This window comes from Telopea speciosissima, chromosome 6 (genome assembly GCF_018873765.1).
Source record: "Telopea speciosissima isolate NSW1024214 ecotype Mountain lineage chromosome 6, Tspe_v1, whole genome shotgun sequence".
NCBI classification, from domain to species: Eukaryota; Viridiplantae; Streptophyta; class Magnoliopsida; order Proteales; family Proteaceae; genus Telopea; species Telopea speciosissima.
Genome location: NC_057921.1, coordinates 1913744 through 1940866, shown reverse-complemented (window position 1 = coordinate 1940866; position 27123 = coordinate 1913744). Strand labels below are relative to the sequence as shown.

At 40.4% G+C, this 27123-nt stretch overlaps 1 protein-coding gene across 1 annotated transcript in view; it reads right to left on the bottom strand.

The window, feature by feature from the left end:
• Positions 1–296: 296 nt before the first annotated feature.
• Positions 297–27123, bottom strand: part of LOC122665233 (putative ankyrin repeat protein RF_0381) — a 35415-nt gene continuing 8588 nt past the window's right edge. Inside the window, exon 2 of the mRNA XM_043861323.1 lies at positions 297–1117. Within this exon, the coding sequence (XP_043717258.1) occupies positions 487–1117 (631 nt within the window). The 3' untranslated portion in view covers positions 297–486. The remainder of the gene's footprint in view (positions 1118–27123) is intronic.

Below are 27123 nucleotides of genomic sequence, written 5' to 3'. Positions count from 1 at the left end.
AGTGAGGTGGCTTACACAGGACCCATTTTGGATGGATATGGAAATTGTTTCGGACTCTTAATAACATTTCTTCGCTTTTGCATTCTGATGATGTTGTAAATATTATCTTGAAGGATAAGCACTTTATTTTTGTAGAAGTACGTTTGCTAATCAGGCTAGAATGGAAACATAGGATATAGTGTTCTCTCAAAATGTAACTAGTATTTTATTTCCTTAAAATATTATTTGTTTTCATAAAGAAATGTTATGGAAAGGAAGGAAAGAAGAAAAAAAAATCTAGTAATTGGACCATAAGATGGTAAAATAAAGTGAACATTACATGTAGCAAAGCAATCCCATCTCAATTTGATGCTATCTACAAAATATCATCTGTTTATGAACTTTGCACCAATAAAACATGTTGGTTAAAGAAAAGGGAATGACAAGTAGCTTCAGAAACTTGAGGCAAGCCTAATGTGGTCTCCAATCGTACATCCTTCACAAGTTCTATACTTCTTGAGTATCATCTTCGGCTAAAAGATGATTTAGAGCAACTCTTGCCTTCTTGGATTTAGGTAGGCTTTCCTTTGTCGCGGCACATTCATCCTTCCACTTAACTGGTTCAGTCTTTCCTTCTTTTTCACCATGCTTGTCAGAATCTGCAAATTTTTCTGAAGATTTCTTTAGATCAGATTCCTCAGGAGAACCTCTTCTCTTCACTTCCAATGATCTATTTACAACAGATTCTTTGTCTTTGCCTTTCAGATCTTCTCCTCTCTTCGATAACTCTTCACATTCTACTAGATATGACCTAACTTCCTCATTGTTTGCAACATCAACAGGGGTTTTCCCTGCTTTTGTCTTTGCACTCAGATTGGCACCTTTTCTAATCAAATATTTAATGAGCTCCAGATGGGATCCTTGAACAGCATAATGCAGGGGAGTCAGGCCTTTACGGTTGGAAGCTTGGACAGATACCCCTGATGCAAGGAGAACTCGGACTACTTCTATATGACCTTTTTGAGCAGCAAAATGAAGTGCACCCATGTCATCCATGGCAGCACCACCAACATCAGCTTTGTCCTTGCAGAGATAACTAACCACTTCTGTCTGCCCAGCCCATGCTGCTAAATGCAGCCTCCAGCCCAAATCAGTTGTGTCAAGGAAACATTAAAAAAAAATAAAAAATACAATAGAATTCTAATTTACCAAAGAAAAAACCCACAAACAGAATGCCTTGACTCATGAAACAGATGCCAGTTTACAATCCTAGAGCAGATATTGGTGAACATCAAGATCATGCTTTTCAGTCACAAAAATCGGTCTGCCAAACATTAACTTCTCAGCAGTAAAAGATAAGGATTGTTTTCACTCAGGCAATGCCATGTTTGTATAATATTTTTTATTATTATTATGATAGAGAGAATGAAAGCTTTACGAGAGATGTACGAGATCATACCATCTGTTTTCATGCAATCAGATTACACTAATGAATTTTATTAGAGAGTCGCATAAACGCAACTCGACACAGCTAATTCAACCAAGCCTTTTCTCAACTATCACAGAATCATATAGATACAAGCAAATGGGCATTTCTTTTTCTCAAAGCCAATTGACACTGCAGAGAAAGTATCGAACAAATCAATAATGAAAACTTCCATTATTGCTAAAATCTGAGCATTTAGGACAACAACATACTACCATCTCAAAAATCTTTTACGGTTAAGGATTCCATGGAAATTTTTCCAGGGAATGGGAATCAGCTAGTAATCAAACTAATGATAAAAGTCCTTGTGCTATGCACTGCTTGAGACTAGAAACATGATTAATATAATCACCAAATCCAGCAACATGCACATAAATCAACTTTTGCTTTCAATTCAACACTTCATCTTATCTCTACCACATAGTGTTGCAAAAACACAGAAACCTTGGTTTAAATCTATATCTAAGCCAGATACTCCACATTTTAATCATGGATTTGGGAACTCATTCAAGAATAGTATTTAATATTAAAAACTGACAATATCTTTCAAATTATAGCAATTGTACACCTACAGAAAGGTCATAAATGAGTGAAAATGATCTAATACTTGCCACCACTCTGAAATTTTAAATCAAAGAAGGCCGAGTTTATATATATGACAGATGTTCATTCATGATAAACAAACAAGGATAACATAAAAAAATTAAAAAAAAAAAAGGAACTCAATAATTTTTTTCTCAGATCCATCAAATCCTAAATGGACACATCATCATCCTTTTACACAAGCACTTGCAACAGTGCCAGTAACAAATGTATGAGCAAGACAAAAATGCAGTATAACCATGGCTAATGATACTATCTACTGGATCACAAAAAACATTTTACTAATTTCATATCGGTACCAATCTAATGTACAGCCAAGTCACAAGTGACTTAACCCAAAACAGGATCTAAGGGCATACCCAGTGCACGAGGCTCCCGCCACTACGGGGTCTGGGGAGGGTCCATAATGTATGCAGCCTTACCCCTGCTATATGGTACACCCAGGTAGTACTAAGTACCAAGATTTATATACACCTGGGTCGTTACAGACTTACAGGAGTGGTATCAGAGCAGTTTAGCTCTGACGTATGAATGATTTAGAACTGGTGGCATAGGTTATAATGTGTGATCATTTCGTATAGATATATGTAAGTATAAACTTTATGCATATTGTTTTCTTCGCATTGGACAAACATGAAATGTTGTCTGATGCAATTTTTGTTCAGTATTTTGGTTGCTAGAGAATGGCACCACTTATGCACAGTCAAAGCTCCCAACAGCCTCAAGATGAGGATGAGATACATGTACTTGAGGTACCAAACTGGCGGCAAGAGGAAGATCTCCCCGCACCACCTATTCAAGGTGCAACCATGAATCGAGATGAAATGATTGGCATTTTTGTTGCAGCCTTTGCTGGGTCTATGCAGCAAGCTCAGGCAGTTCCTACAAACAATCCCCCTAGGCCTATCGACGGCACGTCTAGAATGGTGACAAAGTTCAAGAAGTTGCGCCTCATGGCTTTTAGGGGTACCTCTGCAGATCCTATTGTAGCAGAGGGATGGTTAAGTGAGCTAGAGAAGAATTTTGAAATCCTCCAGTGTACCGATGAGCAGAAGGTAGCTTGTGCTAACTACATGTTGCAACGAGAAGCAGATTTGTGGTGGCAGACCACCAAGTGTGTTCTTGTGGGCCAACAGGTTATTTGGGCCCAGTTCTTGGAGTTGTTTAAGGAGAAATATTTCCCTATCACTATTAGGCGAGCGAAAGCAGCGGAGTTCGTTAAGCTGCAACAAGGAAGTATGACAGTGACAGAGTATGAGAAGAAATTCGAGGAGCTGTCTCGATATGCACCACACCTTGTGGCCACGGATGATAATAAGGCTCGATTGTTTGAGAGTGGCCTAAATGATGGAATCCAGAGACTGGTGACAGCATTGGAACTTAATACCTATGTTGAGGTTGTGACGAGAGCCTTGTTATATGAAGGGCCAGAGAAGGGAACCCAGAAGGTGGAAGGTAAATGGAAAAGAATGCGGCATTTCCCAGCTCAGGGCAGCAAGAGTTATCCTCTCCACAGAAGCAGTGGAAGACACAGCACGTGTAGAGAGCACCCACTACTAAGGCTCCTAAATCATGTCCTAAATGTGGGAAGTCTCACACAGGATCATGCAGATATGGATCTAGAGCGTGCTACAAATGTAGGAAGGAGGGGCACCTAATCAAGAATTGCCCATTATGGAACACTCAGGGGAAGCAGCAACAAGATCAAGGAAATTTGGGAGTCAAAAACCTATGGTTCCAGGGAGTCTTTGCACTTACTCAGCATGACGTAGAGGCTTCTCCAACGGTAGTTACTAATAATTTATTTGGTGGTGAATGCTTCGTGATGTATGATTATTATGCATGAATAATTTCATGTATGTTAAATATTTATGGCAATCCTGCTTTTGTGTTGTTTGACTCTGGGTCGACGCATTCTTTTATCTCGCATGGCTTTTCTACTAAATTGAAGATTCTACCTAAGACATTAAAGACTGACCTGAGTGTTATGCCACCCTCAGGAGAGATAATGATAACATATATGATTCTTGAATCTTGTACGGTTCAACTAGAGAGTAGGGAGCTTAGAGCAGATCTGTACTTACTGGATATGCAACATTTTTATATTATTTTGGGTATGGACTGGTTAGCAAGATATCATGCCAGAATCCAATGTTTTGAGAAGGAAGTTATGTTCGAACCTTCAGATGGAAAAGAGTTCGGATTAGAGGGAGAAAGAGTAAGATCTCCACTGTTGAGGGATTATATCAGCCATGCAGGCGAGTAAACTGCTTAGGTGAGGATGCTTCAGATTTTTAGCGAGTGTCTTGGACACTGAGGCTAAGGAGCCAGCCCTTGAAAATATCAAGGTGGTTAGAAATTTCCCTGATATATTCGCAGACGTTGTGTCTGGATTACTAGTGGACAAGGAGATTGAATTTGTGATTTGACTTAATACTAGGTACGGCACCTATCTCAAAAGCCCCGTACCGATTAGCTCCATCCGAAATGAAGAAATAGAAAAGTCAATTGTAAGAGTTATTGGACAAGGGTCATATACGACATAGTATGTCACCTTGGGGAACTCTAATTTTGTCTATTAAGAAGAAGGATGGTACCTTGCACATGTGCATTGATTACAAAGAATTAAACAAGGTCACTATAAAGAACAAGTATCCTCTACCCCGCATTGAGGACTTGTTTGATCAGCTGAAGGGAGCAAAGGTATTCTCAAAAATTGACCTCCGCTTGGGAAATCACTAGCTGAAGATGAAGGAGGTGGATATCCCCAAGACAGCTTTTAAGACTTGTTATGGACATTATGAATTTCTAGTGATACCATTTGGGTTAACTAATGCACCGACAGCTTTCATGGACCTAATAAATAGAGTTTTCCATGATTATCTTGATCAAGTTGTCATCGTTTTTATAGATGATACTCCGATTTACTCCAAAAGGGAGGAGGAGCATGAGGCACACTTGAAGATTGTGCTCCAGACTCTGAGGGAGAATAAACTTTTTGCTAAACTCAAGAAATGGGAGTTCTGGTTGGATAAGGTTATGTTTTTGGAACATATAGTCTCAGAAGAAGGTATTTCTGTATATCCTAGTAAAGTTCAAGCAATGTTGGATTGGCCTAGACCGACAAGCGTGACTGAAATAAGGAGCTTTCTAGGCTTAGCAGGTTACTACAAAAGATTTATTGAGTGATTCTCTCGCATCACAGTGCCACTTACTCAGTTGACCAGGAAGAACGTGAAGTTTGAGTGGACTGATAAATGTGAGAAGTGCTTTCAAGGGCTTAAACAAAGATTGATATCTGCCCCTGTACTTACTATACCTTCAGGATCAGGTGGCTTAGCTATTTTCAGTGATGCTTCACACTTGGGTTTAGGTTGTGTGGTAATTCAACATGGTAAAGTGGTTGCTTATGCTTTTAGGCAACTCAAAGATTATGAAAAGAACTACCCTACCCATGATTTGGTGACAACTGTTGTTTTCGCACTAAAAATTTGGAGACAGTACTTCTATGGAGTAATGTGTGAAATCTACATGGACCAAAAGAGTTTGAAATACATATTTACTCAGGAGGAGTTGAATATGAGGCAGCGTAGATGGCTTGAGTTATTAAAGGACTATGACTGTGATATTCACTACCATCCAGGGAAGGCTAATGTTGTTGCTGATGCACTTAGCAAGAAGGCACAAGGATTTTCAGCAAAGCTAATATTGACACAACGACATATTCTTGATGATTTGAGAAAGATGGAAATAGAAGTAATTGTTGGCGGTGCTACAACTCTCTTGTCAAACCTTATGGTGCAATCAACAATATTTGACAGGATTATAGCCAAACAAGGTAATGATGAGTTCTTAGAAAAGATCAGGAAGGGATTGCAAGAAGGGACGAAACCTGACTCTTCTATCTCTGATGATGACCAAAAGAGTTTGAAATACATATGTACTCAGAAGGAGTAGAATATGAGGCAGCATAGATGGCTTGAATTAATAAAGGACTATGACTGTGATATTCACTACCATCCAGGGAAGGCTAATGTTGTTGTTGATGCACTTAGCAAGAAGGCACAAGGATTTTTAGCAAAGCTAATATCAACACAACGACATATTCTTGATGATTTGAGAAAGATGGAAATAGAAGTAATTGTTAGCGGTGCTACAACTCTCTTGTCAAACCTTATGGTGCAATCAACAATATTTGACAGGATTATAGCCAAACAAGGTAATGATGAGTTCTCAGAAAAGATCAGGAAAGGAGTGCAAGAAGGGAAGAAACCCGACTTTTCTATCTCTGATGATGGTGTTCTGAAGTTCAGAACAAGACTGTGCGTACCAAATGAAGAAGAGTTAAAACAAGAGATCTTAAAATAAGCACACCAGACAGCCTATATGGTACACCCAAGGAGTACCAAGATGTACCAAGACTTAAAGTATATTATGGTGGAATGGTATGGAGAGGGAAATTGCTCAATTTGTAGAGCGATGTCTTATATGCCAGCAAGTTAAGGTGGATGATGCAGTTAGGAGATGGGTCCAATAGGGATTCTTTTTTTTTATTTTTTATTTTTGTTCATGTTATTAGAAACGTAGGAAGGTAAAGAGTCCAATTTTAAGTTTGTGTACGCAGATGATCTAGCGGGAGTATAAACTAGAGCTTGTTCGGTCGAGTGATCCAACAAACTTTAAACTGGAGCCTGCTCACAGGTGATCCAGCGAGATTTGAACTAGAGCCTGTTCATACAGGTGATCTAGAGAGGTTAAATCTGGAGCTTGTTCATAGGTGATCCAGCGAGTAAGCTAGAGCCTGTTCACGCGGGTGATCTAAAAAGTTTTAATCTAGTATTCATTCCGACAAGTGATCTAGAGAGATAACCTCAATTTGTTCGTGCTCGATAGTTCACAATGGCCAAGACCTAACTTAGTTACTTTTGATTGTACTGAATTTGTTGTTCCCTACTGGGCGGAAGCTCACCCCAATCAAGTTGATCTTTTTACAGATGATGAGGCGTATTCGGCAGGTGATCTCGGAGGTGAAGACCTTTGATGTTGTTATGGTCTTCATGTTATCATTTAATATATATAGTTTCTTGCTACAGAAACCTTTTTGTGAAATTCAAGTTATTAAGCTGTGGGGACAACTAGATGTAATTAAGTTGATACTTTGGAAAAGATTAATGCAAGTGATAAGTAACACTCGTTTTGGTCCCATAACGGACGGTATAGATGTATTATGTTATTTTTGCCACCAGTGTATTTACCTTATGAGAATGTTTTAATTAATACAACGCTTCCGCAGTGTTTATATTAATGCTTCCGCATGTGTTAAAGTTTATGTTGAAATCTGTGAATACTGACTTAGTCAGTGTGACTACATCCATTCTTTATTTATAATAAGAGAGGGAACATTTTAGAATAGGTACAAGGACAATATTACCCCTAAAACAATTTTACCTCTGAACCCATATTACAACACTCCCCCTCAAGTTGGTGCCTACATATCAAACATGCCCAACTTGCTAATAACAGAACAAAACAACATACTACTAATTCCCTTGATAAGAACATCGACTAGTTGTTCACTGGATTAAACAAATGGAATACAAATTACTCCTTGCTCCAACTTTTCCTTTATAAAGTGCCAGTTAATCTCAACATGTTTGGTACGATCATGTTGGATTGGGTTATGGGCAATACTGATTGTTGACTTGCTATCACAGTAAAGCCGCATAGGAAGATCAATAACCATACGAAGATCTTGAAGAAGCCCTTTGAGTCAGAGAAGTTCAAGATACACTATGCCATGGCCCTAAATTCAGCTTCAGCATTGAACCGAACAACCACTGCTTGTTTTTTGCTCCTCCAGGTAGTTAAGTTTCCTCCAACAAAGGTACAATATCCAGATGTTGTTCTTCTATCATCAGGACTGCCTATCCAACCTGCATTAGTGTAGGCTTCTACCTGAAGATGACTATGCAAAGAATACAAGATTCCTTTTCCAGGAGAAGACTTCAGGTACCTTAGAATTATGTATGCTGCCTCTAAGTGAGAAGAGTGAGGGTCATGCATAAACTGACTCACGATACTCAACCGACCAACTAATCTTTGATAACTACCCTTATCCAAAGGGTCACCATCCTTACTCTTCAGGTGTGTGCTGGGCTTCAGAGGGGTATCGACAGGTTTCCACCCAAGCATCCTTGTATCATCCAAAAGGTTAAGAGTATATTTTCTCTAGGAAAGAGATACACGCTTGGCTGAATAGGCAACCTCTATTCCCAAGAAATATCGTAATCGACTCAAATCTTTGACTTCAAACTCTGTGCCCAGATAAGTCTTCAACTTCTGAATTTCTTGTGCATCACTTCCTGTGATCACTATGTCATCCACATAGACAATCAAAATTGTGATATGCTTTCCCACCCTTTTTACAAACAACGTGTGGTCAGCATTGCACTGCTTATAGCCATTAGCAATCATGGCTTTATGGAAACAACCAAACCAAGCCCTTGGTGATTGTATTAGGCCATATAAGGCTTTCTTCAACTTGCACACTTTTCCCTAAGTAGCTAGAGTAGCAAAACCTGGAGGTATCTCCATATAAACATCTTCTTCCAATTCTCCATGTAAGAAGGCATTCTTGACATCGAGCTGTTGGAGATTCCAGCCTTGATTTACAGCACAAGAAATAATCACTCTTACTGTGTTCATCTTTGCCACAGAGGCAAATGTCTCTCGGTAGTCAATTCCATCAATCACCTCCTTGAAAGGGTCCCATCCTCCTCCGAACCTTTGTAATTGGCTTCAACCGTAGTCTGATTCTCTGGCTTTTGACTTTTATCAATCGCCCGATGCGACTGTAGAAGTCCGAAAAAGAATATAGATTGGAAGATCTACGAGGTCTTCATCAAGGGGATCCTCTCTCTTCATACCTTTTCGTCCTATGCGAGGAAGTGTTATCCTCTCATCTGACCATTGCTCTTCAGTAGCAAATAATCTATGGCATTAAAATCTCCAGGACTAGCACCTACTTCCCTGACATTGATTTATCAATTCGAGCAACTTGCACTACTTTTGATTCTCACCCACCTAGCGTAGGAAACCCCTAACCTAAGTTAGCAGCGTAGAAAACGAAAGTGCGCACTAGCCAAATGACTACAGGATCATCGGTCTACTCTTCCTCAATTCACCATTTCGAACCTTGTACAGAAGGTTTTTCCATACCAGCTCCTTCTACCTATACCGCAGTTGAAGCACCTAAAGGAGAATTTGGTGTCTTTCTGGTCAGTAATGGAAGCAATCGTCCCTACCGTCGTAAAATAAGAGCACCAAACTACAAACTAAATGAAGGAGCAATACCAACCCTATTGATAAAACAAATGTGGTATTGCTCCTTCAGCTTCAACAACTCGTATACACTAAGACCCGATACATCGGCCTGAGAATTTCAGGGACATGGAACTTGCTTAGGCAGTTCGCCAACCACACTCGAGCCCCTCAAACTCAATCATCTCGATGGTTGGACACTTACAAGTCTAGGTTACTACCTTCCCTGCTGTCGGAGGTAGTGGTCTAGCCTTGAAAGAGAGAAACGGATCTTCGGATAGAGCATATTGGACATTTGTTCTGCAATTCCACCCTTGAAAGCCTGCCCTTGACCGACGGAAGGTTAAATTATATTTATAAAAATCTTTGTTCAATCGGTGGTCTTGAATTCGCAAATATGGGTTTGGGTGAACCCTTTCGCAACCAGCCTTGCTTTGTATCTCTCTACTGACTCATCTGACTTGTGCTTCACCACAAAGACCCATTTGCAACCAACAAGTTTCTTTCCTAGTGGAAGGACCTCCAAATCCCAGGTTTTATTTTTCTCCAATGCATGCATTTCTTCACTCATTGCCTCCTTCCATTCTATTCGGCTATTGCTTCCTATCAATTGTTAGGAATAGAAACAGAGGATAACGAAGACACAAAAGCATGGAATGAAGGAGTTAAAGAATTATAAGAAACAAAATTGGAAATTGGATGGTGAGTACAACTCCGCTTGGATTTTCAAATAGCAATGGGTAAATCAAACTAGGATCAGGAATAGACTTACTAGAGTGATGACTAGGATCAGGACTTGGAGTAGATACTAATTGTGTGGGAGCAGTGGTGGTGGTCTCTTTATGCCAAGTTTCACGAGGAGGGAAGTATGTTCCCCGAGAGAACGTCTTCAACTCTTTTGATTCTCAAGACTCCCCCTGGACTATAGGCTGCCCATTTTGTCCTTGCTCCTGTTCCCGACTGGTAATCCCATCCTCTAATTCAACAAACACATTCTCTATGGTAGGAACATTTACATCCAGAGGAGCAATTAAAGGTCCATCTTCATCACTTGGAATCTCCCCTTGAAGAGGTACCAAAGTAAAATAAGCTTCAAACTCCCGAAAGACTACATCCATAGTCCCAAACAATTTCCTAGTAGGAGGATGGTAGCACTTATACCCTTTCTGGGTAGCTGAATATCCAAGAAAAATACACTGAAGACCTTTCCCATGAGGATGGTGGTTTCGCGCAAAAACCACACAGCCAAAGACTTTTAGAGGGACAACAAACATAGATGACCCCAATAAAACATCCAAAGGGCACCGACCAGCTAAGACATGTGAAGGAAGCTTGTTGATCAAGTACGTGGCAGCAAGAATGGCATCGCCCCAAAAATGGGGAGGAACAGTCATGGTGAACATGAGGGAGCGACCAACCTCCAACAAGTGTATGTTCTTTCGTTCAGCCACGCCATTCTGAGCCGGAGTATCGACACAGGACGTCTGTTGTATAATACTATTAGAGTCCAAATAGTTGTGAAAAGCTCCATCCATGTATTCTTTGCCGTTGTCAGACCGTAAAATTTTTACCTTTGCATCAAATTGAGTTTCAACCATCTTGTGAAATAGACGAAAACAGGTAAAAACATCATTCTTGTTGTGTATCAAATAAACCAATGTAGTGTGACTATAACAGTCAATAAATGTAACAAACCATCGAAAACCAAAAGTAGAAACACACCAGGCTGGTCCCCACATATCAGAAGGTATTAAACCAGAAGGAGTCACACTTCTACTATCAGAAATAGGGTAAACATTCTTAATTTGCTTTGCTAGAGTGCAAGCATCACAAGAAAAATCATTGGGATTCCATTGTTTGAATAAACTAGGAAATAAACTAGATAGCACACTTAATGGTGGATGCCCCAAACGGTGATGCCACTTATTTAACTCAAGTAATGCAGAGGTAGAAACAAAAGAAAGGGCCTGAGATGTCAATGTTGTCGGCGAACTGTCAAGCACGTACAAACCACCAACCACCAACCACCGTACCACATGCAATCATACGACCCGTTACCAAGTCCTGGAACAAACAACGATTGGGAAAAAAGGTTACTTTGCAGTTCAAATCGCTAGTTAAACTACTAATCGATAACAAATTAGTAGAGAACTTAGGAACATGCAATACAGAAGAACGACAAAGAGAAGAGGTGCACTGAATAGATCCCTTGCCTGAGATTAGAGAAAGAGACCCATCAGCAACACGAACTTTATTATGGCCAGATAAAAAAGAATATTTGAAAAAAAATGGAGGAAGAACCTGTCATATGGTCAATTGCACTAGAGTCAATGACCCAAGAATCGGGTATAACCGAGGTGCAATTCCCACCAAATGAAATATCTGTACAGTGAGTGGTAGCGGAGTCGGATGGCAGAGAAATAGCCGAAGCAACCACAGAAGGAGACCTAAATGAAGACGTATCCAAAAGTGTCATCATATTCCAGAGATGTTGAAGTTCTTCCACAACCTGAGAAAGAGAGGGATCAGTAGGCTGCTCTACAGTAGATGCCTAGTTTGCCCAGGCAGCATTGGAACAATTGGAGCCACCCTTCCCCCGCCCAGGGGTATCGACAGGGCGGCCATGAAGCTTCCAACATCGGTCCTTGGTATGCTAGTCCTTCCCACAATGATCACATTTAATAGACAAGGTATTAAAACTCGGAACTCGACCCCAACTCGACCCTGGGAAAAATCGAGATCTCGTTCGAGTTGGTGCATTTTTTTTCAACTCGAAACCTAGTTTAAGTGGGTTTTAGACCTAGTTTGGGTCTAAAACTTGGTACTCAACCTATTTTAGGTCATTTAAACACAATGACACTATCAGATTTTGCAAAACAGAGTCCAAATAGGAGTTCCACTTAGTGGGAGACTAGGACAAGCACTTACTTATGCCAGAAACCAGGACAAACATAGGACAAACACTTATTTATGCCTAATATCATTAAAGTAAATGAGCATTTACTTAAGATATTATTCATAAATAAGCAAAAACCCCCTATTTTAATCCATTAAAAATAGTTAAAAAATCAAATTCCAAAAGGAAAAAAGTCAACCCCCCAGTTCAAGAACAAAAACTGGATTTTCGACGGTAGGTGCAATTTTCAACTTTTTAATGCTGGGGTTTTCTCAAATCTAAAAATTCCATAAATCTTAATATGGTAAAACATTGCTAAAAACCAAAAGTGCGGTAAAATATTCATTTGTTTTGCTGTCCAAAAAACTATTTCATTCAGAGCGCTTTTGACAGCATTCGCGCACACAATGAAGTTTGACCGATACATAATTACTTGAATATAAATCAGATTTAAGCAATCTTGGATTTGTTGGAAAGCTTTCAAACCCAAACTAGGTCTAAAACCCACCGAAACTAGCCTTCGAGTTGAAAAAAAAAAACAAAAAATACACCAACTAGACCGAGATCTCGAGTCAACTCGGTTTTTTCCAAGGTCGAGTTCCGAGTTTTAGTTCCTTGCCTAATATAGAGTTTTAGGTAACACGGACATGGACACGGTTACCAGTGTCCAACACATACAGGTAGTTGTACTTCCATGGTTGGACCGGCTTGATCCAGTCTGGAGACCCAGACCGAGAAGAACCAAGTGTAAAGCTGATTTTTGGTCCATCAGGGTCATTTAGGGGTTTTTTATTTAATTATTGAGATTAATTTTGTAATTTCAATTTATTGATCATAAGATCCATGCCTCTATGTTTTGGTGATGAAACAACCTTGGATGATAATAATATTGGGATTACTAACATGTGTTTGATTGTGAAGGTCTAATCAATCACATACATATATCAACATCAAAGAGAGTTGATGTAGTCCTAGGTAGGAGTAGCCCCACTAGGAACCAGGGTAATAGGATCACCCGGTTAGGGTTAGGGTTTCGGTTAGGGTTAAGTGGAGGATTAAGAAGAGGAATGAAATTGCAGAACTATAAAACTACTTACTTGAATTAACACTGATCTCTAACAGTAGCAAATTGAAAAAAAGTTAAGAGAGGACCTCCCGATCTACAAGATGCAAGGAGTTGATCGGAGTCCACCAATCCCTTCACCTTGATATTACCCACAAGGTAGCCTTGATATAACTCACAAGGTTCACTCAACAGAGCAAAGCAGCAGCTATGGCAGCAAACAAAAGCTTTGTCATTAATTAAATTCGTGTACAATGCTGGCCTCCCTTACAAACTTATATAGAAGACTCAAAAATAGACTTGGACACTAAAAAGGAATGGCCTAACCCTATCCCTAACCTATTAGGTAACTTAAACTGACTAGGAAACTAGAATACTAAAGGAAATAGACTCAAAAACATGGCTGAACTTATAGAGTCTTAATCCAGCCCAACTTACATCACATGACCACTTAAGTTGTCACATGACCACTTAACCAAGTCACATGATCACTTAAATTGAACCAATTGGATGCAACCAATTTGAACCAGTTCAATTAAAAAACATAAAAATAAACTAAGTATTGGGCTAATCCCGTATGCAACCTATGTACCCCTAGTTTAGGCTCATTAAAGTGGCCTATTACATAGAAAACCCTTGGGAACAAAGGCCCAACATGTATATAACCAAACCCTAGACTTATTCCTAATAAAAGAAGCCCAGTTTGGTGATAAATCTGCATCAACTCTTCCCAGCTTGAAAAAATTCGTCCTCGAATTTTGTAATGATAAGGGGGAAATAACATGTGAGTAGCAGCTTTGACCATCCCCAAACAGAATTCCAATGAAGCAGGAACATTGGGGATAAAATCTTCAATGTGTGGAGCTTTCTCTTCGAAGAACCATGGTGGCATAACAAACTCTGTGTTCTTTCTTTGAATCAGCAGCAACTGTCAATGTCTCGTCCATAGAGCCTTCAATGTTAGCAACCTTCTCATCTAATGCATGAGACACAAGCTCCACCTCTTCAAGAACAGCATCTTGAAGGTCATTGTTTTCCTTTGGAATGCTCTCAATTAGCTTTTCATCTTCTACTGTTTCAGCTTTGTCTACTTTGTTCTCTTCAATGTATACCTCTTCAGTACAATCTTCTACAATTGTGTTTTGGACCTCCACATCAATTTGATGGCCGAGCTTCTCAACTACTGGTGCAGCTTGGTCTACTTGAATTTCTTTAGCTATAGGTTCTTGAATCTCTTCAACACAAACCGCCTTAGTAGAGTCTTTTGTTGGCGCATCAACCGTTGGTGAAACTTCAAACACAGTCGATGCCACTTGCGTTTGAGTTGACATGTTTGGCATTCCCTGTGGTTGTAAAGTCAATGTGGTCACCTTTGGTTGTAACCCTTTTAAAGTAAAACAATGGTATAGACGGTGTCAATCAGGTAGGACACACGAGTTGTTTTCAGGTTCAATCCAACCTTGTCGCTCGTCTAACCAATTACAACCTACTGGAATAACGCTCCTTGGAGATGGTACCGGCTTACACCAAGCACCATCATGGTATGAAGAACACCTAAATTCAACAAAGACTTTACCTGTAGGCATGATGCAAATCTCTCCTGATTGGGACAACATATCCACCACGGATTGTGAAATAATATTGTTACGTCGCCTCTCATCAACAACTGGGTCTCAAAAAAAGAAGGGAGGTGGGCCTTTCGAGGTTAGGTTGGAGCTTCCCTTCGCCATAGCTCTGATACCAATTTTAATGTAGTCCTAAGTAGGAGTAGTCCCACTAGGAACCAGGGTAATAGGATCACCCGGTTAGGGTTAGGGTTTCGATTAGGGTTAAGTGGAGGATTAAGAAGAGGAATGAAATTGCAAAATTATAAAACTACTTACTTGAATTAACACTGATCTCCAGCAGTAGCACATTGAAGAAAAGTTAAGAGAGGACCTCCCAATCTACAAGATGCAAGGAGTCGATCGGAGTCCACCAATCCCTTCACCTTGATATTACCCACAAGGTAGCCTTGATATTACTCACAAGGTTCACTCAACAGAGCAAAACAGCAACTATGGCAGCAAACAAAAGCTTTGTCATTAATTAAATTCGTGTACAATGCTGGCCTCCCTTACAAACTTATATAGAAGACTCAAAAATAGACTTAGACACTAAAAAGGAATGGCCTAACCCTATCCCTAACCTATTAGGTAACTTAAACTGAATAGGAAACTAGAATACTAAAGGAAATAGACTCAAAACATGGCTGGACTTATAGAGTCCTAATTCAGCCCAACTTACATCACATGACCACTTAACCAAGTCACATGATCACTTAAATTGAACCAATTGGATGCAACCAATTTGAACCGGTTCAATTAAAAAACATAAAAATAAACTAAGTATTGGGCTAATCCCGTATGCAACCTATGTACCCCTAGTTTAGGCTCATTAAAGTGGCCTATTACATAGAAAACCCTTGGGAATAAAGGCCCAACATGTATATAACCAAACCCTAGACTTATTCCTAATAAAAGAAGCCCAGTTTGGTGATAAATCTACATCAAGAGTACATGTAGAAGTGTATACAAGAATCTTGGAGCAAAAGAGAATGGTTGTCTAAAGCTTGAACTAGAGATCTTCAAGACTTGAAATGAAGAACTTAGTCTTTGAACCATCATGAAGAAGAAGACACCATTAGCATAGATTTTTGTATTTTATTGTTTATCTTTGTAACTAGTGAGCGAACCTTAATGCAACGGTTAAGTTATGCTATTGCAACCTGTTGGTTGTGGGTTCAAAAACTTGGAAACAGCCTCTCATGCGAAGCAAGAAGTAAGGCTGCGTACATTTGCCCCTCCCACATACTTTAAAGCCCTCTAAAAGCTACTGACCTAATTGGAAAACCCTTGAACTTAAATGGTTAAGATCATTGAGTCAAATCCACTGACAAAGGAGATGCCCACTAAGTCACAGAGACGTCTGTTAAATTAGAATATTGTTTTAAGTCCTTTGTCAAAGGTCGTCGAGTGAAAGGAGACGTTCACTGAGCTGGGCAGACGTTTGCATACCCATGCAGCTGCCCGATCATTGTTACAATATAAATTGGGTTTCCGAGTGAAGAGACGTCTTCATAAGCATGGAAACATCCACGCCCTTAAGGAGACATCCCGTTAATCACGCGGACATAAACTACCAAGCTTAACTTTCAGACATGTCAGAGAGTCCCTCAGTCAATCAGACGTTTGAAGACGTCCACTGAGCTGATGCAAACGTTGCACAACTATAAGAACGCCTACTTGGCTGAATTTCAATGGTAATAAATTTAACCGTCCAATGGCTAGACTTTTTACCATTGGAGTTCAGTGGAACTCCGCTCAGTGTTTTTGCTCACATCTAAGATATTCTATCATAAACACCTTGAGCCTATTTAACGGGGTTTCTTCAACATTTCCAAATAACTTTACACAACACTGTTTATGTGCTTTAACTTATTATTCTTTTCAACTTTGGGTTTTATTGTTTTGTGGGAGAAGTTGAGCTTTATTTTTCCATTTCACCTTCTTAAAAGTATTCTTTTCTTCTCGCTTCTTGAAAGTGTTATAAGTTTCATGTGTGGAGATCATTCACACAAGAAGAATCATGAGGTGACATGTCAAGTTTTGGTTTGAGCCTTGGAAATCACCTTGGGCTTGTAGTGAATCATGGAAAAACTATAGTGTAAGGATTTGATTGCCACCTAGGAAAGCAATTGAGATAGTAGAAATCAAAGTACTTGAGGAGCCTTGGTAATGAACATAGGGAGTTTCCCGAACCACTCTAAATCTTTTCCCCTACATATTCTTGAGTGTGGGTGACTGTTCAAAAACCAAATAGCTTCCACGTTTACCATTGTCATAAGTTTTTGAACATCAATTTTTATATCCCAATTCACCCCCCTCTGGGAGATTTCCAATCCTAACATGTGATAACAGAGCCAAGTTCTCTTCAAAATGATGCAATCAATCTGAAGAGTGAGATAGTCTCCCAAACTTGTTTTGGTCAAAGTGAAGTTTTTTCCACAACCCATCCACTAACGTTCAATGCAAGAACTTCAACAGCTAGAAAATGAGGATGATGGTGTTCCTACAGTCCCTCGGCTACGACTATTGGGACAACATTGAAATTGGGTATACGGTACCTATGGAAACCGTTGGAGTTGTTAAAAAGGCAAAATCCAAATGGAGAAATTGGGTATATGGTACCCTTGTGTTGAAGGAGTTGTTGTGAAGGCGGCAAAATCCAAATGAACTACTGATGAAAAGGCAGTCGCTACACTAAATTCAAAGGCACTCAATGCACTCTTCTAGGCTCTCAGCCCCAAAGAGTTCAGCAAGGTTTTGATGCAGAAGAATCTTGGAACGGGCCGACCCAACTGGTGCACTACCTTGAACCGACCCAAACCCAGTTGCACGGAGACGAACTATGTCCAGTTTGAGTGTGTTATACCCGTACCCCGAGACCCTAACAAGTTAATTGTTTATTTTGTGCCACGTAGATGAAGCTGTCACCTATGCCAATGAGTTGTAAGCAATGGTCATCACGCCAAGTCACAAGATCATCGATCGGCACATTGGTTTAGCCGTCGAAGATAGATTTCCTCAACCGGGAGTGGGGGAAATTCGTCGACAATGATTTTACCGACTACCGTCCGAGTATGAGCCCCGGAAGTGAGGAATTTCGAAAGGAGAACCCGGTGTCGTGCCACCTAGATCCTCAATGCTATTGTGAAGTATGCACTAAAATGGAGAAACTCTTCGAGGCCCGGCAAGGCACGCCTTGATGGGCGAGGGGATCACACGAGGGGTAAGTTCCTAACCCTAATTATCACTTGTTCACATTTCCTTAGAAGCCATTGAAGTGCGGGCCAAGGCCCAGAAGCAAAACCCTTGTGAACAGCCCTTTTCTCCATGGAAGGTTGCAAGACTGCTAATGCAACCGGCCTTGCAACCACCAGTGTTGTTGAACCTCTTTTGAGATGGTTCTTGTTTGGGACCCACTTGTCTCGTGTTTCGGGCACAGGATTAGCACCCCCGGACACAGTGGACTCCACCACTCTCATCCATCCTCACCATTTGAGGCCAAGAGTATTGGCCCACAATGCCCAACTTAAACTTAAATGCATTCAAACCTATCTATGCCTAGCCAAACGGACCCTAAATGGGTTTAAGTATATACAAAGAAAACTGAGCATTCATTGGGCCATTAAGACCTCACCTACCAACACCGTGGGGCCAAGTGAAAGAAAGGGAGAAGGAGAGAGAAGGAAGGGGATTGGGAGGAAGCTTGGACTAGTGGAGGGCATCCATTGGACATCCTTGAACAAGTTAAGTCCATGAATACCCCCTCTAACCCCCTCTTATTTTGGGTTTTGGGAAATGTTTGGGTTGAGAATGATCTAGGTTTCCACTTAGAACCCAAGGTGTGGCCTTGACACCATACTACACCCTCCTAGAAGGGTTTTAACCTTTAAATACATCCCTTAAGATCCCGCCCCCCTCTTTGGACATCCTCATGAGCTTAGGGTTCATTGTCAAAAAAACCCTAACCCTAAGTCTTATGAGATCCAACCCTTCGAATTCATTGAACCTTTGGATTGAATTGGTTATTGAGACCCTAGTAGACCCTAGGACACCTTCCCCTAACCCTTGGGGCTTTGAAGCCCTCCAAATACATCCCTAAAGATCCCCCCCCCCTCTTTGGGCATTCTCATGAACATGGGGTTCATTGTCAAAAAAACCCTAACCTTAAGTCTTATGAGATCCAACCCTTCGAATTCATTGAACCCTTGGATTGAATGGGGTTATTGAGACCCTAGTAGACCTAGGACACCTTACCCTAACCCTTGGGGCTTTGAAGCCCAAGTGGAATGGCTTGGGGAGGTGAAGCCCTTCAAATCTCGGGTATTACCTCAAGCAGTCGCACGGCTGTTTTCTAGATTGCTTATGCAACCGCCCATGCAACCGTCGGGCCTAGTATTTTACCTTTGGCGGTCACACGATCGGTTACAACCGGTTGTGCAACCGTTAGGCTCTGCCAATGGGCGATCGCATGGGCCGGATGCACTATGATATGAAACCGGCCTTAAAACCGTAGTCACCCGAGGGTTTATACCTGGGTGGTCACAAGGACAGTTGCAAGTTGCTGATGCAACCGCCCGTGCAACCGTTCCTGTTCTAAAATGCTTTAGCCTTAGACAACCCTATGAGGATCCTCTTGGGTCCCCACCTACTATTTCTAACCCTCTTTCACACCTCCCTAGGCATCAACACTCGTGCGGGGAGTGAGTCAAGTTATTTTCAGCCGTAGATACAGGTAGTGTTTGAGTCGAGTTATTTTAGTCCAATTAGAGTTGCAATTTTGTTTCGGATTAAGTTAGAGTTTAGTTCTGATTTCAGACTTTTCAAATTCAAAGTAGGATTAGGATTTCTTTGCTTAATACTATAAAATAGCATGTAACCCACGATGGGATTCAGTTTTGGATAATGAAATTTTATTTGGTTTAGTTCGATGGCTGCCGCAAGCTGTGCGTGCATCTCCTCCCACTTCTAATTCTTCTTCTTCTTCTAATTTAATGCAAACCACTTGTTACTAATTTAATGTAGACCCAGGTTGGAATAACCCTTATTGGGTTGCTGACAGGACTACCCAAGGAAAGAAGCACTCAAATCCAAAATTGAATGGCAAACTAGTAGATAAATCAAGATTTATAAAGAGTAATGGCAGAATTGTAAATAATTTGAAGTTGTAAAGGAGTGGCAGAACTGTAATTAATGGGAATTCTAAAACAAAAGCAAAGGCATCACACACGTGAATGAAGATGACTTATAGGTGAAAGGGTAATCTTGGAAGGAAAGTTAAAATAAAGATAAAAGGGACATAAGGTTAAAGAGGAGGGCAATATAGGAAAAAGGAATTAAAGGAGATTAATAATAAAGGAACCTAACTAAATCGTGAAAGAGGGAACTTATCTTCAACCTTGGGAAACAGAACCAGATGGAGCAGGGCTTCACGATTCTTCTGAGATCTCTCTCATATGGAAGTATCTCATTCAGAAATTTTGAGAGTAGCAACTACATCCCAGGGCCTCTTAATAGCACAAGCAACCAGTTGGAATAAAGTAGCAGAAGAGGAACCGAAGAGACCTGAAACCAGATCTGGCGGTAAAACAGGGAAGCAGGTCCTTACTTCGACTTGATCTTCAAACAAAGGTTGATTTGAGTGATGAAACCCCCGGATTAGGATCGCCTATGTGGGCATTGCCCTCAATTAAGATCTCAGGCCAACACCAAAGAACCGCAAGGAGTTCGATCACTCCTTTCTCAGTACAGTAACACAAACAGCAACTGGGTAAAAGAACAGGAAGAAGAAGAAGAATTATAAGTGGGAGGAGATGCACGCACAGCTCGCGGCAGCCATCGAACTAAACCAAATAAAATTTCATTATCCAAAACTGAATCCCATCGAGGGTTACATGCTATTTTATAGTATTAAGCAAAAGAAATCCTAATCCTACTTTGAATCTAAAAAGTCTGAAATCAGAACTAAACTCTTACTTAATCCGAAACAAAATTGCAACTCTAATTGGACTAAAACAACTTTGACTCAAACACTACTTGTATCTACAACTGAAATAAAAAATTTAATCCTTAATTTTTCCAACGCCCAACTGCATCAACTCTCCCGGTCTTAAAAGAACTCGACTCCGTTGAGTTAGGTCGCAAACCCAAGATGCCTCTGTAATCATTTCGACGGTGAGGTGGCACGTATCTTGAGGTAGACGATCGAACTGCGACTCCATGAGTAGGGAGGAGAGAGTGATCCATAGCTGAAGGAGGAGAAAATTGTTTTCGCCGCGGCATATCCTGCAATGCATGAGGCAACATTAGAAAAGTACACCCTCCTTGCTTTGCTTTGATGGTGTTTCGTGCACCATCATAGAGAATACCAGCATGCCGCTGCCAAGGTCGCCCTAGAAGAATGTCGCAGTGCGCCAACAAGGTGACTAAGCAAGGCACATGGTACTATAATGGGCCAAACTTTAGGTGTACTCGAACTACTGCAGTGGCCTCTTCTCGAGCTGTAGGTCCAAAACCTCGCACATGAATGTTCTTAAAAAACTGTTTTTGTGGAAGGTTATATGCTCGAACAAAATCAACAGAGATGAAATTGGCTTCTGCTTCAGTGTCAACAACTGTATGAACATTTGTGGAACCTGTACCATACAGAAGTATACCCTTTTGCCTGAAGAGAGGAGCTTTATCAACAAGCCCCTTTGCGAATGATGTAAGGCTGGCAGAGTGAGCTTCAACTTCATCAACATCATAAGTGAAGTCATTGTCGTCAGGTGGGTAAGCTTCAAAACCTTCACCATCAGAATCATCCTTCTCTATTGGTTGTTTCTCTGCTATATTTATGGGACGAGTTTTATTGGGACATTTATTGCCAAAATGACCATTTTCACCACAATTACGGCACACAATGTTCTTCAACCAATCATTACCTTTGTTAGATTTCAGCTTCTTTTCTTCCACTCTATGGGGTTCAGGCTTCTTTTCTTCGTTCTGTGGTGAGTGTTCATATGTTGAAGGAGTCTTGAGCATATTCTTCAGATAACTATACTTCTCTTCGGTGAAAAGCCTCGCTTCGCCGGCGAAGCTCTGGGTTGTTGGTAAGGAACGTGAGCAGGCGGGGGATTGTGCCTGATCTAAGGGGCCGCCAGATACGCTTGTGGAATCGATTTGCCCAATAACGAAGGTCATCAACGAGAAAACGAGGGTAGGCTTTTGGCGGCCGCAGAGACGACGGATGAAGCAGTGGATAACGCAACGGATGATACGTACTTGGAAATAACCGGATCATAGAAAAGTTGGCAGTTTCTCACCCGGGTCCAAATCTGAGGCCGGTGCGGCAACCTATTGATCCAGCAGTCTTGGCATGAGCTATGGCCAAATCAATGGACCTGAATTCAATGTTAGCCAACTTTAATCAAATCTCAGTATTTAACCCGCTGATATATCTCATAACCCATTGTCGATCTATCTCCCGAAGTCGGCACCTTGACGATAATTTGTGGAACTCTAGAGTATAAGTATCTACATTCTTGCTGTCTTGTTGAATATTGATCAATTTGTGAAACAATTCTGCCTCATAATTAAGAGGAACAAATTTCTCGTTCAGAATCTGTTTCATGACCTCCCAATTGGTAACGGGTCCAAGTCGCTTGATAAGCCTCGAGTGTAATACGTCATCCCACCATGAACATGCATACCCAATAAATTTGGTGAGGATAAGTTCACACTTTTTCTCGTCCGAAAAGGATTTATAAGCAAAGATCCTTTCAACCTTGGTAAGCCAATCAAGAAATTCCTTTGGCCCCTTTTTACCACTGAACTCTGGAACTTCAACTTTGATGGCATAGTCCCTATCAGAAAATTGTCGTGTAATGTCTTGGGGTATAACTGGATCAGGTTGCCTTTGAGGTGTACCTTCGATCTGTAAGGTATGAAACTAAGGAACTGGTGCAGACGTTCCTGCTTCAACTTGCTTGTCAGGTCTCTTCATAAAAGCAAGAATCTCTTCCATAAATTTGTCAAGTTTAGCTTCATTCCTCTCAAACCTGGCCTCTATCTTGGCCTCACTCTTTTGTTGATTCTCAATCAATTCTAGATATAACTTGTGCAACTCAGCGTTGGTGACATGACCATAGTTGTCATGGCGTCCTGGCGCTGGGGGAAAGGGCATATCTAGATCCGCCATGGTATATGTATAAATATCAAGCGATATGGCTTCCATGGCGTCGCCATGGCTTCGCCATGGACGCCATACCACGATATATGGGTATGTCGACCGATATTTGAACATTTAATGTATAAAAGTCAGGTTTATATATTTTTTTTTTTTAAAAACGATTTAATAACTTAGATGCTTTTTCGTTAATGTGTATTGGAGGTGTAACTTTTTCAAGTTACACCTGCAATATACATTATCATAAAACTTAAATAAACATAATAACTTATAGTCTTATACGGTTATACCCTAATGGGGGAAATAGAAATCGCAAAAGGAAAATCGAGAGGAGAGGGATCGTGACTCCGGCAAGCGGCAACGGTAACTTCCTCGCTTCCTGCAACTCTCGAGTCTCGCAGCCTTCGAACAAGTTCGAAGTTCGAACTTCTCGAGCTCCCAGGCAATCTCCAGACTCCAACTCTCCAAGTAAGTAAATTTTTAATTTTTTTTTAATTTGGATCTTCTTCCTCCTCCCAGGCAGACCTCGTCTTCTTCTTCTTAACTTCTTCTTCTTCAGTTCTTCTCCTCCCAGCCTCCAGGTAGTGATTACACCAGAGTATCGTTTTTTTTTGTAATTTTTCTCTTGCCTTGCTTCCTCCTCCCGGTAGACCTCTTCTTCTTCTTCTTAACTTCTTCTTCTTCATTCTTCTCCTCCCACCTCCAGGTAGTGATTACACCGATAGTATCGTTTTTATTTTTATTTTTCTCTTGCCTTGCACAGCCACATTTACACACACAGTGACAGGGAGAGAGTCGAGAGACGGGGGATTTATTTCAATTAGTAGTCCTCGACTCCTCTCGGTTTTTATTTTCTTTTTTCTTTTTTCTTTTTTCTTCTTTGCTTGTACAGTCACGGAGACAGGGACATAGTCGAGAGACAGAGGGGGAAGGATTCATTCCATCGTCTTGTAACCATAGCCCTCTCGGTTTTTTTCTTTTTCTTTTTCTTCTTTGCATGTACAATCACAGAGAGTCACAGAGACAGGGGACATAGTCGAGAGAGAGGGGGAGGGATTTATTCCATTCTTGTAACCATAGTCCTCTCGGTTTTTTTTTTTTTTTTTTCTTCTTCTTGCCTTGCAACTAGCTTGCTTACAATCATGAGACTTGGGACTTCTTGCCTTGCATTTTTTTTTCTTCTTCTTGCCTCCGCACAGTGCACACATACACACAAGTGTCACACACAGAGACAGGGAGAGAGTCGAGAGACGAAGGGGGAGGGATTTATTACAGCGAACTATCTCTGTTTTTGGTTTTTTTCCTTTTTCTTGCCTTGCATTTGCGGGGTTGCATCACCACAGAAGAAGGTGTTTGTTTTTGATTTTTCTTCTTCTTACCTTGCACACAGGCACAGACCACGAGCCCACACATACACAGTTACACTTGCACACACAGAGACAGGGAGAGAGTCGAGAGACAAGGGGGAGGGATTTAATAGTTATTACAGCCGTAGTCCATCACTATTCACCGATTTCACTCACGGTCTCGATCACAGACTCACGTGATGTCACACACACACAACAGCAGCAAGCACATATTCAACTCCATAATTTCAGTTTTTTTTTCCTCCATCCATTAATGTTAATCCTAAAAACCAGTACTTGGACTTTGTGTTTTGATCGTTTTCCATCCTAGTTCAGCTTAATGTTAATATGCTAAAAATCAGTTTAATTGTTTTTTTTTTTTTGTTTTGTTACCTTTGTAGTCTACTAGTGTCTTTCACTCAATTAATGGATGGTTCTACACCAATTAGTAGTGGGGGTGAAAATATTGTAAGTACTGGAGCTACTCCAGGATATGATCCAAGCAAAGACCCAGCAAGAAAGGCCAAATCAAATGACCCTGGGTGGAAGTATGGGTATTGGCCAGATCTAACAAACAAGAATGTTGTTAAATGCACCCTTTGTGGTAAAGAAATGAGTTGTGGAATTAAAAGATTGAAGCAACATTTGGTGGGTGGATATGGAGACGTTATTAAGTGTACCAAGACGAATGATTCTATTTCTCAAGTGATGAGGGAAGCTCTAAATAAAAAAAAGAAGAAACAAATTACAGAAGTATTGGATGATGATGATAGTGATGATGATGCTGTAGAAGTTGGAGGGCAAATACAATCAAAGATACACTAGAAGGACAATCCTGCACCCTACAATGCTAGGGTGGCTCCTAGCTCTGGGACAATTGCTAAGAAAAGAAAGGTTACTCAGCCTCAAGTAAGGGGTCCCATGGATGCTCATGTTAGACGGACTCCTGAGCAAGTAGTCAATGAGAGGCATAATAGTAGTTCTACTCAGACTACTATAGAGAACCGTTTTAGGACACCAGAACAAAAAGCTAGAGTTGATTATCACATTGCTAAGTGGTTGTATCAGCAAGGTATCCCATTCAATGCTATTAAGGCAAGGACCTTTGAGGTGATGTGCGAGTCTATTGCACAATATGGTTCTGGATATATTCCACCTTCATATCATCAAGTGAGAGTGCCATTGTTAAGAAATGTTGTGAATGAAACTGCAGAGATGAAGAAAAAATATGAAGAATATTGGAAGTAGTATGGGTGCACTCTTATGTCTGATGGATGGACGGATAAACGGGGAAGGCACTTAATTAATTTTCTCGTTAACTGTCCAGAGGGGACTTATTTCATGGGATCTGTTGATGCATCTGGTATGGTTCAAAGTGCACAAATGCTATTTGAATTGCTTGATAGCAAAATTGATGAGTTTGGTGAGGATTATGTCATTCAAGTTGTGACTGACAATGCTTCAAACTATAAGTTGGCTGGTAAAATGCTTATGGAAAAGAGAAGAAAGCTATACTGGACTCCTTGTGCAACCCATTGTTTAGACCTGATGTTGGAGGATATAGGTGGTCTGAAAGACTTTAAGAATGTGATAGGTAAGGCAAAAAAAATAACCACCTTCATCTACAGGCACACACGTCTTCTTGATGCAATGAGGAAAAGAACTGGACAAAAAGATCTTGTGAGAGCTGCAGTTACTAGATTTGCAACTGCTTGTTTGACATGTCAGAGCTTAGTTAGGCATAAGGATGCATTGAAGCATTTGTTTATTTCTAATGAGTGGAAGGGTTCTAATTTGTCAAAGACAGAGGCTGGAAAGAAAGTGGAAGAAACGGTGTTTGATGTACCATTTTGGAACACTGTGGAGGATTTTATTAGAGCATCGAAGCCACTTATTGTTGTTTTGAGGATTGTTGATAGTGATGAGAGGCCTGCAATGCCTGAAGTTTATGTTGCTATGGAAGAGGAAAAAAAGAAAATACGTGAACATTTAACACATAAAGAACGGCTGTGGAAGAAAATTATAAGTATCATTGACAGGCGTTGGGAGTGTCAGATGGAGCATCCATTGTATGGAACCGCACTATTTCTTAATCCCGGAAAATTTTTCATGTTCAAGAAAAATGAAAATGGCGAACTAATTGCCAATCTACACATCTCATTGGTTGATGTCATGACCAGATTGGTAGTTGACCCTGCTATACAAGACAAGATAACTTTGCAAATTGATGATTATAGTTATTCAAAGGGTTGTTTCGGGAGGGATATGGCGATTAGACAACGGACAACCATAAATCCTAGAAAGTAACTTAGTATTTTTAGTTTGTACCTACGTTGTATGCTACTATGTCTATGATGTATTACTATTAATTCAGTTTTTTTATTATATTTTTATAGTTACTTGGTGGAGTACAAATGGAGGTCGTGCTTTTGAGCTTTCAAAGCTTGCACGACGCATACTAGGCCTTTGTTGCTCTTCTTCTAGTTGCGAGCGCAACTGGAGCACATTTGAGTTTTTAAGTATTAAGTATTAACTTACATGATTACATTTACTTTTAATTTATTTTTTAGACTTTTTTTTTTTCACTTTTGTTATGTCTTTTTATTGAAAAATGACTTTTTTGTTCTCTCTTGTTTATGAATTCAGATTCATACCAAAA